At 27.8% G+C, this 13,242-nt stretch overlaps 3 protein-coding genes across 3 annotated transcripts; 1 reads left to right on the forward strand and 2 right to left on the reverse strand.

Moving 5' to 3' along the window:
- Nucleotides 1-2,182: 2,182 nt before the first annotated feature.
- Mtpalpha (monolysocardiolipin acyltransferase Mtpalpha) lies at nucleotides 2,183-5,844 on the reverse strand. The gene is made up of 11 exons (XM_069109403.1): nucleotides 5,639-5,844; nucleotides 5,240-5,349; nucleotides 4,832-5,104; nucleotides 4,498-4,748; nucleotides 4,017-4,400; nucleotides 3,757-3,927; nucleotides 3,434-3,656; nucleotides 3,169-3,378; nucleotides 2,893-3,088; nucleotides 2,614-2,816; nucleotides 2,183-2,538 (listed from the first exon to the last, which is right to left on the reverse strand). The coding sequence occupies exons 1-11, from the start codon at nucleotides 5,709-5,711 to the stop codon at nucleotides 2,338-2,340; spliced, it is 2,295 nt and encodes a 764-aa protein (XP_068965504.1). The 5' UTR covers nucleotides 5,712-5,844; the 3' UTR covers nucleotides 2,183-2,337.
- Nucleotides 5,845-6,332: 488 nt separating this feature from the next.
- On the forward strand, nucleotides 6,333-8,713 carry PGAP5 (Per1-like protein PGAP5). Its single transcript, XM_069109411.1, has 9 exons — nucleotides 6,333-6,988; nucleotides 7,057-7,202; nucleotides 7,324-7,394; nucleotides 7,472-7,612; nucleotides 7,700-7,867; nucleotides 7,943-8,028; nucleotides 8,087-8,209; nucleotides 8,310-8,450; nucleotides 8,539-8,713. The coding sequence occupies exons 1-9, from the start codon at nucleotides 6,875-6,877 to the stop codon at nucleotides 8,698-8,700; spliced, it is 1,152 nt and encodes a 383-aa protein (XP_068965512.1). The 5' UTR covers nucleotides 6,333-6,874; the 3' UTR covers nucleotides 8,701-8,713.
- A 913-nt stretch (nucleotides 8,714-9,626) lies between these two features.
- Nucleotides 9,627-13,022, reverse strand: TM9SF4 (transmembrane 9 superfamily protein member 4). The gene is made up of 10 exons (XM_069109407.1): nucleotides 12,897-13,022; nucleotides 12,235-12,485; nucleotides 12,029-12,175; nucleotides 11,807-11,962; nucleotides 11,455-11,735; nucleotides 11,153-11,371; nucleotides 10,916-11,073; nucleotides 10,581-10,840; nucleotides 10,289-10,472; nucleotides 9,627-10,218 (listed from the first exon to the last, which is right to left on the reverse strand). The coding sequence occupies exons 1-10, from the start codon at nucleotides 12,897-12,899 to the stop codon at nucleotides 9,979-9,981; spliced, it is 1,899 nt and encodes a 632-aa protein (XP_068965508.1). The 5' UTR covers nucleotides 12,900-13,022; the 3' UTR covers nucleotides 9,627-9,978.
- Between the last annotated feature and the right edge of the window lie 220 nt (nucleotides 13,023-13,242).

Genomic DNA, 13,242 nt, shown 5'->3' on the forward strand with positions numbered 1-13,242 from the left:
ATTCGACCATTATTTATAGGTATTATGTGAATTCGTCCATTCAACTTTTAATCTGAAAAATATAAATACATTTCAATTATATTTTGATTAAGAATACCTCTTAAGTATGAAATATAAATTAAATAGAATGTTAGAATATTAGAATATACATACAGCAACGCATTCAGCAAATCATATCAAAGTGAAAAGTTTCCATCACGCATCATACAGAAAGCTAGGTTGTGTTCGGATGCGTGTGTAGGATATTATCCTCGTTAGTTAAAATTCACTGAGGTTGCATTCAAATTTAAATTAGCCAATACTTTTTCAAATACCAAGATCACATGAAAAAATTGATTTTCTAACAGTACATAAATTTTATACAGTTTTTAATGTACAAATAAAATTCACAAGTATTTCTGTTTTTCAATAATATAATATACGAATGTGCCTTGTATATGAGTTTACTGTATGAGTATATACACACTTTATTATGTGTATTATAAATGCTATTTTTATTATACTCATATTATTTTTTATGTATATTATTAATAAAAAATATAATTCACGCAGAGAAAGTAGAAAAGTTCCATTGTAAGCATTATCACATTCTTTATACGCGTAAAAAAATCACGTTAGCGTCAAACATAATTCGCAAGGTCATCGATTGAGATAAGATTTTTTATCAATTGTGTGTATTTGTGGAAAAACTGTATTGCCCAAAATACGTGCTTTCTAGCAAATATGAATACACTTTCGAATATTTCTGCGCTTAATGATTTCTGTATTATAAAACTAAATTTTTCAAATACTATTGAATAGGCTCTGAACGAAATTACTGCAATATATGTAATAGCTTCAGTTCAGTATTACTTGACCAAAAATTTATGCAGATACATATGTATGTGTGGATTAATTTTCTTTCTTTGCATATTGTTAGTAATGGTATATATTTATATTTTATTAGCGCTTTCTTTTATCATTAAAATGTTGTCATTAAAATAATCCTTAACAATGTAAGGGACTAAAGAAATATTCAAGAAAAGAATCGTAACAAATTTTTTAAGCTTTTGTTTATATTCTTGACAAACTAGTGCGAACTAAGTTATACAGGTCAATTTAAAGACATGATCCTCATTAATGGCTTCTCACGAAACGTTGTGGTTTCTTGCATCAGCCAAGGACTTGAGTTCTTTTAATATTGTAAATGTCACAAACAGGTGTGGGACCGGTAGATGACGTAAAATGTCCTCTTGATTACCCTTGCTCGTTTTTATTAAAATTTCTTTTTGTTATTAAAAGCGTAACACGTGTTCCTATTTTTGTATTTCTTCTTTTGTTAACTTTACTGAAATAGTAATCTAATAATAATAAAGAATTATTTGTATATCAAAATTTATAGACTTATTATTTTAGTAATTTTATTACAAAAGGGACAATGTTGTTACATAATAAATTGTATTCTTGTATTCTTGAAGTTCCTTTTATCAATCAGGAAAATGTATGATATATATAAATAGCAAAAGATAATTACTTTCATTAAATTTATTTTTTTTGGTATAGGGTCTCAAATCTAAATGCATTACTATATTTGTTGTGCTTTCGTGAAATTATAATCATATAAAATATTTATATATAGATTTTTATTTTATTTCTAGTATATTAGAAATTTGTTTAGTTTGCTGAGGTTAAATTTATCTTAAACGTTTATATCATGAATGGAGATCCAATTTTTTTTACTCATAAATAAGAATGTATCTGAAAGTGCAATATCTTCCAAACATTGCATCAAGAACAAGAATTCCGCTTCTACACCTTTTATAATTGGAAGGAAATAAAAAATGGTAATTAGGCGATAAATTTATTCGTAAGTACACATTTATCAGTCATTCATTATTAAACTGTTTAACATATAATGCACACTCACAACCTTTACTGGCGCTACCTTCGTAAAGGAAAATGAGTAGAAAATTTTTATATTCAAAACTTGTTATTAAAATTTCCTTTAATAAATTATATTGCACAATTTTATAAACAGTAAAAAGAGTATATTTTGTGTTTCAAAATAAAGCGCATATGTACATTTTGTTCGTATTACATACTGCAAAAATAAACACTATTGTTACATATTATGAAAATATTCCTGTTATAAAGTATAAAAATCTTATACTAGATACATAACTAGTTTGGGGTTAGGTTAATCACTAGAACCATCTCAACATATATATTTATCAAAAAATATAATATTCCTAAATATTATGGTAGTTTTTAGGCAAATATAAAATTTTTTAAATTTCAAATATAGTTTTAAAGCTTTAGCATTATATAAACTCTTTTCTCACAAATCTATTAAATTTCTCATTTATAAAACTTTTTGCTTCGATCAGATGCCATATCACGTAGCATTTGGCATGGCTTAAATGCGTCACCATAGTGGCTTTGAAATTCTTCCATTTTATGTACTAATTTATCAGCACTGTAAAAATCTATCCAACGGAAAGGCCCACCAGTGAATGGAGGGAACCCTAATCCAAAAACAGCACCTATATCACCCTCCAACTGTAAAAATATTTATGCTTAATAAACACAATATAATTATAATGATTTACTAATGCATTTGAAATTTTGTATTACCGGATTAGCCAAAATATTTTCTTCTAAACAAAGTACTGCTTCGTTAACAAATCGAGACACCATTCTTAACTGACGATCTTCGACAGATGTACTTCCTTTTGGTTCAAGTTTGTATTTCTTCAAAATGTCTAATGCCGCAAGGTTTATATTTCTGTTCTTAACATTAGATTCATATATATATATTCCCTTGCCGGACTTTCTCCCTAAAAATGACATATATTTCACTAAATACATCTATAAAAAGAATAAAGTATATAAAACAAATAAAAAACTGAATACCCAGAAAACCAGCTTGAACCATGTCACTGAGTATATTTACATCTCCACCTCTAAAACGTTCACCTAATGCCTTTACAAGGTGCGCACTTATATGAGCGCCAACATCGATGCCCACTTCATCTGATAAAGTAGCTGCTCCAACAGGAAAGCCAAACTTTTTACACATACTATCTAGATCTATAGGATCCACACCTTCCTGTTTTTATATTAAGCATCACATTTTTCAGTTTTCTTATACTATACAGTATAAAGTATGAAAAAAAATAAAAATATTACCTGCATTAATCTAATAGCTTCAGATAACATAGCAGACAGAATTCTTGTTGTATAAAATCCAGGACCATCCCCAACAGTAATAACTGTTTTTCCTTGTTTTAAACCTACATCAACTGCAGTTTTAATAGTTTCAGCGGACGTACCTTTATGTGTTATTATTTCTAACAATTGCATTTTATCTACTGGAGAAAAGTAATGCATTCCAATCACCTATAAATATATTTCTCTGTTACATCAGATTAGAGAAATAATATATAATACATACCTTATCTGGACGGCTACTACCAGCAGCTATTTCAGTAATAGGAATTGCTGATGTATTTGTTGCGAGTACACAATAATGTGGAGTATTTGCCTCAATTTCTTTTATAACTTTATGTTTAATCGCAATATCTTCAAATACAGCTTCAATTACAATATCTGCATTTTTAAATGAATTATAGGCTAATGTGGAATCAAGTTGAGAAAGATATTTATCTTTTTGAACGCTAAAAATTAATTTTTAAAATTAGAACAGAATTCGGAAATCAGCGGCTCTTTAAACGCGTACGAGTGTGTTACATTTTTAACGAAAAGCTAAAAACTAACTTGGAATACTTCTTTCGTTTCACTGCAGTATCCAATCCTTTTTGTACTTGATTAAAACCACGGTATAAACCCGCCTCATTTGTATCTTTCATAATTACATCAAAACCTTTATCTATGCTTACTTGAACAATACCTGCTCCCATAAGACCAGCACCAACAACGGCAATTTTTCTAAAATACATATATGAGATTAGTGTTCTATAAAAGAATTAGTTATTTTTATATAAATATCAATATAATGCATATCAAAATATCCATACTTAACAGCACTTTTGGGTGCCCCAAAACGATTTTTTTTACATGCTGTTTGTCCAAAGAATAAACTTGTAAGACCCCTACATTGAGATGTAACTGCTAGTTCACCAAAGGCTTTAGCCTCTGCTTCATAACCAGCTTTTGGTCCCTTATCCATACCAGTACGTATTACATCTAAGATTTTAAGAGGTGCAGGATACAATCCCCCAGTCTTTTTCATTACTTCATTTTTTGCTCTGGTAAATACTTGATTTTTTACAAACTCATAGGATAAAGCAAAATTCATAACTTTATCCATCAATGTTTTAGGGCTTCGATCAATTTTTAATGTTCCATTTGCAAGATCTTTTGCAGCTCTAATAGCAGTCTCTTCTAAATATCTCATAGTACTGCAAATATATCAATGAGATATAATTTTTCTTTATATAATGGAGATACAAATTTTATTTATTTCATACAAATGCATATGAAATTAACAACTCTTACTTTTCTTCTGGTGTTCCAATACCAGGACCAAGACGGTTTACTAGAATATCTACAAGTCCAACTTGCTTAGCTTTAATTGCTTTAAGATTTTTGCCAGTAAGAGTCATATCTAAAGCATTAGAAAGTGAAGTTAATTGAGGTAATCTTTGTGTACCACCTGCACCAGGCAAAAGACCTAACATTACTTCTGGTAAACCTAAACTAGTTTTTTGATCATTTACAGCAAGTCGATAATGACATGCCATGGCTACCTATGTAAATTAAATAAAAGTGTGTATGATTAAAACCATAGATATTGTAATATAGTAGTATATAAACATATTAAATCATATACCTCAAGACCTCCTCCTAAACAACTGCCTTGGATTGCAGCTACAACTGGCTTTTGGCTTTTCTCTATTGTCTCTAAAACTTTTTGACCATCAGAAGATATTTTATAGCCATCTTCTGAAGTCTTAAAACGTTGTATCATAGTAATATCAGCACCAGCAATAAAACATCCTGGTTTTCCACTTATAAGAACTACTGAATTTACAGCAGAATTATGTTGTACAGTTTTTAAAACATCCACAATTTCGTCCATTATTTCTCGATTTAAGGTATTTACCTATATTATATGAAATGCTTATTACTTTTATTGATCTTCCTTACTATTATTTTCAAACTATTAATCAAACAATATATCAATATATTAATGACAAATAATACAATTATATGTTAGATGTGTGTATTTATTACATACCTTAACTCCTGGAGAATCTAAAGTAAGAACTGCTACATTATCTACAACTTTGTATCTCAAATGTTTTGTATTTACTTGGGTACTCATTGCTCTTATTGATTTGTACAATGCTAAAAATAAAATTTATGATCAAATATAAATTCTAAAGCTTCCATTTCTAGCAGTCACTTCTAAGTCAATATTTGCCATTTTATAAATATTCATTTTGAAGTTTTATCTATTTTTCAACCTTTAACTTAATCATAAATAAATGTTTCCTTTGTATTTATTATGAATTTGAATATTTCATGTATTTTGAACCTTATGTGACATGTAGATTACGATAAGTTTACTTGGGAGCAAAGGTTCATAAATACGATTATATAAAAATATAACTCTTGTTTTCTTATTTATAATTACCTGTTCGTACTACAACATTTTTGTTAATATGCGAAAAACTCGCAATAGCACCTAGTAATCTATATTGTGACATGTTTTTACAAAATTACATTCACACGCCCCAAAAGGTAGTTTTAAGTCTGCACATGGAATCACTGTGTGAAAGTAGAAACGCCGGTAACTACGCATGCGTGTAAATGTGGATATTAATCTAACCTACTGTATTTACTATACTCTTCAAGGACTTTGACCTCAACTTACTGTATCCTAACATATATAAAAATAATTAATAAGACAAAAAAATGATTAAAATTGTTTTTAAACATGAAAAATATAATTTAATATTACAATTGATATTTTCAGAATACAAAATATATGATGTCTATTCTTTTATGTGTCATATGTACCACATAATATCGTATCATAAGTGTATGCTTTCGTAATGTACTTATTACAGAAAAATAACATTTGCTATTAATATTTAACATTAAATATTAAAATTTGAATTTTGAATGTTCTTGTGTAAATATTTTATATATCATTAAAACTTGTACATGTTACTTGATACTAATGAGAAAATTGATTATTAAAACAATGTATCTGTATATGTATACATTTATTATTTGTATCATTTAATATCAGTGAATATTGTTCCTATGAACTTAATTCCTATACTTGCCTGTATTTCAATATTTATTAATTAGCAAGTACATAGTTTTATCATATCATGCTATTCAACAGTTGGCTATTTTATTGCACCACTACAATCAAGATCTTGTTTGTAGCACCGCAGACAATTACATCCTCGAAGTATTATTACAAATAAATACTATCACAGTTATGAACTGCGATATACACATGTTTTTCTACTTTAGTTGATTTGATTTGAATTAGTTGATTACCTGTAGAAAATAAAGTATTGCTATGATAGTCACACGTAGTTTTAATTCCAAACATGATTAGTATTGTAATTTTATCTATCTATTAAATTGATAATTTTGTAAGTCACGTAAAAATGGTAAGGGGATCTGTGAATTCGCATATCGTGTGGCATAAAAAGACATTACTTCTTAAGAAGATTTCAACATTTGAAACAGAATATATTTGTTATGCTAAATATATGATGTAAACAGTGAAAAGAATGTTCAATGTTCACTTGAAATGAAAAAACTATTTGATGTATAATATTTATCTATTCACAACTGCATTTACAGCGATTTGTAAATCATATCTTTAAAGTATTTCCAATTCTACAAAATGCTAGATACCAGAACATTTTCATATAAGAAATATTTAACTGAAGCTGTCATAGCTTTAGCATGTGTGTTTATTTTTTGTGAATATTTACTATATTACCTTGTGCTTATTCAGGTGAGTCGTACAAATAACAAAATGATTATAAAGATTAAAAATTTCATATGTTGTATTTAACACAACAGTGTGCATGGCCAGTTTTGGAACCACATAAAACTGATACAACAATTACTGAATCCACATCAGAAGAAACTCCGGTACATGCAATGTTTATAGCAGATACTCATTTATTGGGCTCAAAAAATGGACATTGGTTTGATAAATTAAAAAGGTTTGACTTTATTATATGATAATAAACAAGTAGTAAATTCTTTATACATTTTTTAAAGTAATTTCTCCCTATTGAATAATACTGAATATATAATGTTGAAATCAATATTTTCTTTATGTAGAGAATGGCAAATGTATAGAGCTTTCCAAACTATGGTTACACTTCATAAACCAGACATAATTTTTATATTAGGTATGCAATAAAATTATATTAATGATATAATATATTGAAGATAAGTTGAAATAATAAATATATTATAATTACGACAGGTGATTTATTTGATGAAGGACAGTGGAGTAGTTCAGCAGAATTTGACCAATATATACAAAGATTTCATTCATTGTTTTCAGTACCTAAACACACTCATCTTTATGTTGTTGCTGGAAATCATGATATTGGATTTCACTATGGTATTGTAAAATATTTTTTTTTATACCTATGAATAGTTTTTATAACTATAAAATGAATATATTTTTGGCAAAAAAATATTTCTTTAGCTATTACACCATACTTAAATCAACGATTCGTAAATGGTTTGAAGTCACCAAGTGTGAAAAGAGTTAGTATTAGAGGGAATCACTTTGTCCTAATTAATAGTATGGCATTGGAAGGAGATGGGTGCTTTTTGTGTCGTCCTACAGAAATTGCATTAAATAAAATTTCCAGTAAGATTACTTTTTGTTAGAGAAGTGAATAATTATGAGAATTAAAACTTATGTATAAATAAAAATATTTTTCAGCACATTTAAAATGTGCTAAAGATATGGGAAGTAGTTGTAACAAAGATAATGCAATTTCGAGATACAGCAGGCCAATTATTTTACAGGTCAGTAAATGTTTCTTAAAATAAAAACGATAACATAATATTTGAATTATAATTATAGCATTATCCAATGTATCGTGAGTCTGATGAAATTTGCAATGAACCTGATCAAGCACCAGATGAAATAAAAGATATCAAATTTAGGGAACGATGGGAATGTTTATCAAAGGAAGCATCTGAGCAAGTACATGAAATATTTTACAAGGATTATTACAATAAAATTGAATTTATAGATTTTTAGTTTTATAGAATTTATAGATAGATTATAGAAAATCAACTTACAGCTTTTAGATATATTGAATCCAAGACTGATCATTAACGGTCATACTCATCATGGTTGTAGAAGAATACATAGAAAAGATATATTAGAATTTACAATACCATCTTTCAGTTGGCGCAATAAGGATAATCCTTCACTTTTACTAGTAAGTTCTACACATTTGAAAAAACTATTTAATATAACTTCATAATTTTATTACCATATACATACTTATAGTACTATTCATATTTCAGGGTGTATTTACCCCCAATAATTATTCTGTATCAAAATGTTACATGCCTGTGGAATCTACAGAGATCAAAATTTATGTTATCAGTGTAGTGTGTATATTTATATATTTTATCATAAAATGTAGATTAAAACAAAATCGATATTATCTTTTAAAGTTTCATTAAAGACTTGTTTCTATTTATTAGTATTAATTTAAAAAAGTGCAGTAAGTAGATTATAAATAATAATTATAAACAAACTAAAACATAAAATATAAGGCTCAAATTATTCATATTTTTATGTGTATCTTCATATATATAAAATAAAAATATTACTTACATATTATTTACACTATTCAAAGTATAAAATATTTATATTATTTATTCTCATTATTATATTAATCAGATCAATAACACATCTCAACTGCATTAAATTATTGAATACTATTTCGCTTTACATACTCCAATCTTCTTTTCATTATTTTATCAAACTACTCTATTGGAAAGGAAAATGTGTATAAATACATATAACACACTATAAGAATATTAAAAATCGCAAATATAATCATTGCAACATGTACAAAACTTATATCTGTCTTATATATTTAATCAGCCAATATCAAAGATCTCATATATAAAACACTGTAGCATTACTGATTTACTAAACATACTTAATACTTGAATAATTAAAAATATAGATCTTTATAATTAGTCCAAAAATGAATTGTTACGTATAATTAATAAACATTTTATGACATGACATTACGGAGAAATATACACCCCAGGTTATCCAAATGTAAGTGACATAATTTTACATCCTTAATGTTACATTATATGCATTCGATGCATACATATCTAGTAACAAATGTCTACAGATATAACTTGTAAACTTGTTATTTTATTGCAATAAAAAATATAATAATTGTGAACTAATATTATTTTTGTATTTAGCATTGACTATAATTAATATTACATTTATTAATATTTTTATATATTTTTCAATTTTATGTTAAAAGGAAGTAATATTAACATAGTCTATGCATTTTCTTTATATGAATGTGTGTATTCTTCGCTGAATGTGAGCAGTACTCTGTTTTATAAATTATAAATACTCTAATAATAACGAAATATTTATTTAAGATATGTAATAAACAATAAAAAGAGAAAATCATGTATTAATAATGCAAAGAACTAAGTTATACATCACGTCCTTTAATCAGAAATTTTTTCTGTTCATTTGTAAGTTTTACATATTTTTCGCTATAAACAAAATAATTTTATAATATTTAAGAATATTATTTGGTAAATGTACTACTCATCTTTTTAATCAAATTAGATTAATCTAACGAAAATGAAACTATTGTACTATTTTGGTTTCATACATTTAAAGTAATTAAATATTTTTTGTAACATTGGAAATGTGTTACCTTCTTTAATCATTGATTTCATCAATGATTAATTTGACTAGTCTATTTTTACAGCAGCATATATTTTACGAATAAATGCATAAGCAGCAAAGAAACCTATTGTACCTGTTAATAACCAAAACGTTAATACCATTAATGCAGTGTAACCAAAATATAAAAGTGTTGGAATTAGTTCTGTTATTTCTAATTTTGTCATAAAATAAAAAATTGAGTAGGCTAGGACATATACAGCTGATCCTCCACTAACAATAAAGCTTCTCCACCACCATCGGTAATCCTAATAACGAATAAAATAACATAAGTATATATGCTATAAACACAATTGAAAATAATTATTTATTACTCACTTCTCCACATAACTGGAAATAGACCATAACTATGGATATTTGAGAACAAGAAATGACAAGTATACAGAAAACGAGGAAGAGGAATCCGAAAAGATAATAAAATTGATTTTCCCATAATGCTGTTAGGATGAAAAATAATTCTATAAAAACAGCGCCAAACGGAAGAATTCCAGCCATTAGCGTACTGTAATAATTATAATAAACATTTTGTTTGCAATATAATGAAATTGATATACATATATATGTATATACATATTTCTTAACATATTAATAGATAATTCTTTAAACTTACCACAGTATTGGGTTCATGTACCATAACTGATCAGGAACTTGTCTGGGAATTTGATTTGTTCTAACGGGATGTGTGAAAGGTTGTTTTCGATATCCAAAGAAATATCCAAGGTATACAAGAGGAAGTGATATACAAAACCATAAACATAATAATGCTAACATTGTTGTAAATGGTACTGCACCAGAACTATGCTTTCCCCATATAAAGAAATTTAAAAAGAAACAAGTAGTAAACACTATTCCAGGATACAGTGTTGCTGTCTATAATAAATTATATAGTAATATAATAAATTTTATATTATCTTTATATCTTATATTAACCCATTTTGTCCTTACTAGTAATGCTGTCCTTCTCCATTTTCGACCACGCATTGTTTTATAAAGGCGCGCAGAAAAATATCCAGCAATTACACCAGAAGACACATAAAGAAATATTGCACAGGTTCCAAGTGCACCTCTACTGGCAGGAGAAAGCATTCCCAACATAGCAAAAACTAAAGGTATATAAGAGAAGTAGTATAAAAATATTTAGTAATGTATGGTATTCTTTCATACAACAATAGAGAACCTTACATATTGTGATTAAAGCCATAAAAAATATTTGAATTCCACTGCCTATCACAGCGGCAAATAATCGAGGATTTGGTGGTGGTCGAAATACATCTCCATGAACAAGTTTCCATCCAGTTTCTTCAATTGCTTCATCTAAACCTGCTAAACTGTCACTTTCACCAGCATTATAACGTGCAATATCTCTCCTTAATGTTCGAACCATGATCATAGTTAAGATCCCTATATAATTTTATTCAAAACTTTGTATATAAACTTCAAAGCGATCAAAGGACTTAAAAGTATAGGGTATGATGTATATTTACCAGAAAGGAAAATGACTACAATCAGTGAATTGATGATTGAAAACCAATGAATTTCAACATCGCTCATTCCCAAATATATATCCCATCTACTTGCCCAACTCACATCAGATTGTCTCCACTCCACAGAATATAAGAACAGAAGCTTGGTTCCTTTGGGATTAACAAATTGAGGATTTGCCTGAGGATTTGTGGGCACTATACAAGTATTTCTATCAAACTTTAGTTGGCTTACATCAACTGAACGAGCTTCTACTTCAAATCCAACTACTCTAAATTCGTTTCTATGAAAAGTAAAAAGATAATTATAGCTTGAAACATCATTTACATATCAAGTGATGCTTTTTATACTAACTCTCCATATCTATGGTAACTTAATTTTAGTTTAAGATAATTATTAATGTAATATTGGTCATTCATGATACCACCCAAACGATATCCATGATATACAATCACGTTATTTGTATCTTTATGAACCTTTTTTGTTGCTGCTGGTAAATTATCAATTAACCTAAGAACAGATAAAAATGACTGTAACTATATATTGATATAAATTATAATGCAAATATATGCTTACAAATGCACAGTATAATCATGTTGAATGCGTTCTATAACACGTTGCGACTCTTCTTCATTCCATGTCATAAGATTAGATGGTCCATGACATAATAATCTACAGCTTGTATCGTGCGCCATTAATACCTCATATGGTGTATTTACAATTCTATATAAGAATGAATCAAATTACTTTTTCAGAATATAGTGATAAATAGGAAATCTTACCTGTCACCACGTAATACTTCTCCTAAATTCTCTGATTTGTAAATAAAAGTTCCATTTTTTGGTATACAAAATGGAACAGAATAATATTCATATGGTAATTGTGTATGAGTGCTGGTCATTTTCACTGCTTTAACATCAATTTTTTGATCCTTTTTAAATTCCACAGGGGCAACACCAGGCACATAGAAGCCATTTGTTTCAATTAATAATGATATTATTACAAATATTGCACTGCCTTGTTTTAATCTTCCCTGTTAACAGAAACATAATATATGTGGTACATGTTTTAATATATCTTAATTAAATAATTGATATTTTTAAAAACGACTATATGTCCAATAGGATAAACTGAAACATGATTTATTTATAAATACAAATGTGGATATGCTCACATTATCTTCTACCAGAGATACGTCTTACCAATTTCAACCAATTATGAAACTTAATGACACTAATCCTTAAAACATTTTTTGACTAATTGTGATAAAGCGTAATTAAGTTTCTGACAGGACTAATGGCATTGTACTTTACGAATACTATGAAGACAGAAAATACTATACTGAAAAAGAACCGCCACATCAATTCAATAAATACTTTTATTTTGTGGTATTCAATCTTAATAACTTTTAAACACACGAAAATAATAAACGAAAAATACTTACCATTCTTTAATATTGTTTTCGTTAAAGGCGCGCCACGCCGTACCTCTTACGTTATTCTTAATCGCTACTCGTAGAGTTTCTACTGCGTTCACGTCAAAAATGAAATTTACTTCAACATGAAGTTTGTTTCGAAACATTTGTTGGTAAAGTAATACAAGAATGATTCTTTATAAAATTCCCTAGCAGGTTTATTTCCAGTTACATGTACACGCACGGTCATATACATATGTTATTTTTTATACTACGCCATTTATCAATACATAGTAAATAGTAACAGTAACATTTACCAATAGAATTGTTAAAACGAGAGGAACTTCATAATTTTTATAAGCGGCTACTTATATTT

Source organism: Bombus flavifrons, chromosome 3 (assembly GCF_040668555.2).
Source record: "Bombus flavifrons isolate JBK064 chromosome 3, iyBomFlav1_principal, whole genome shotgun sequence".
Taxonomy (NCBI): Eukaryota; Metazoa; Arthropoda; class Insecta; order Hymenoptera; family Apidae; genus Bombus; species Bombus flavifrons.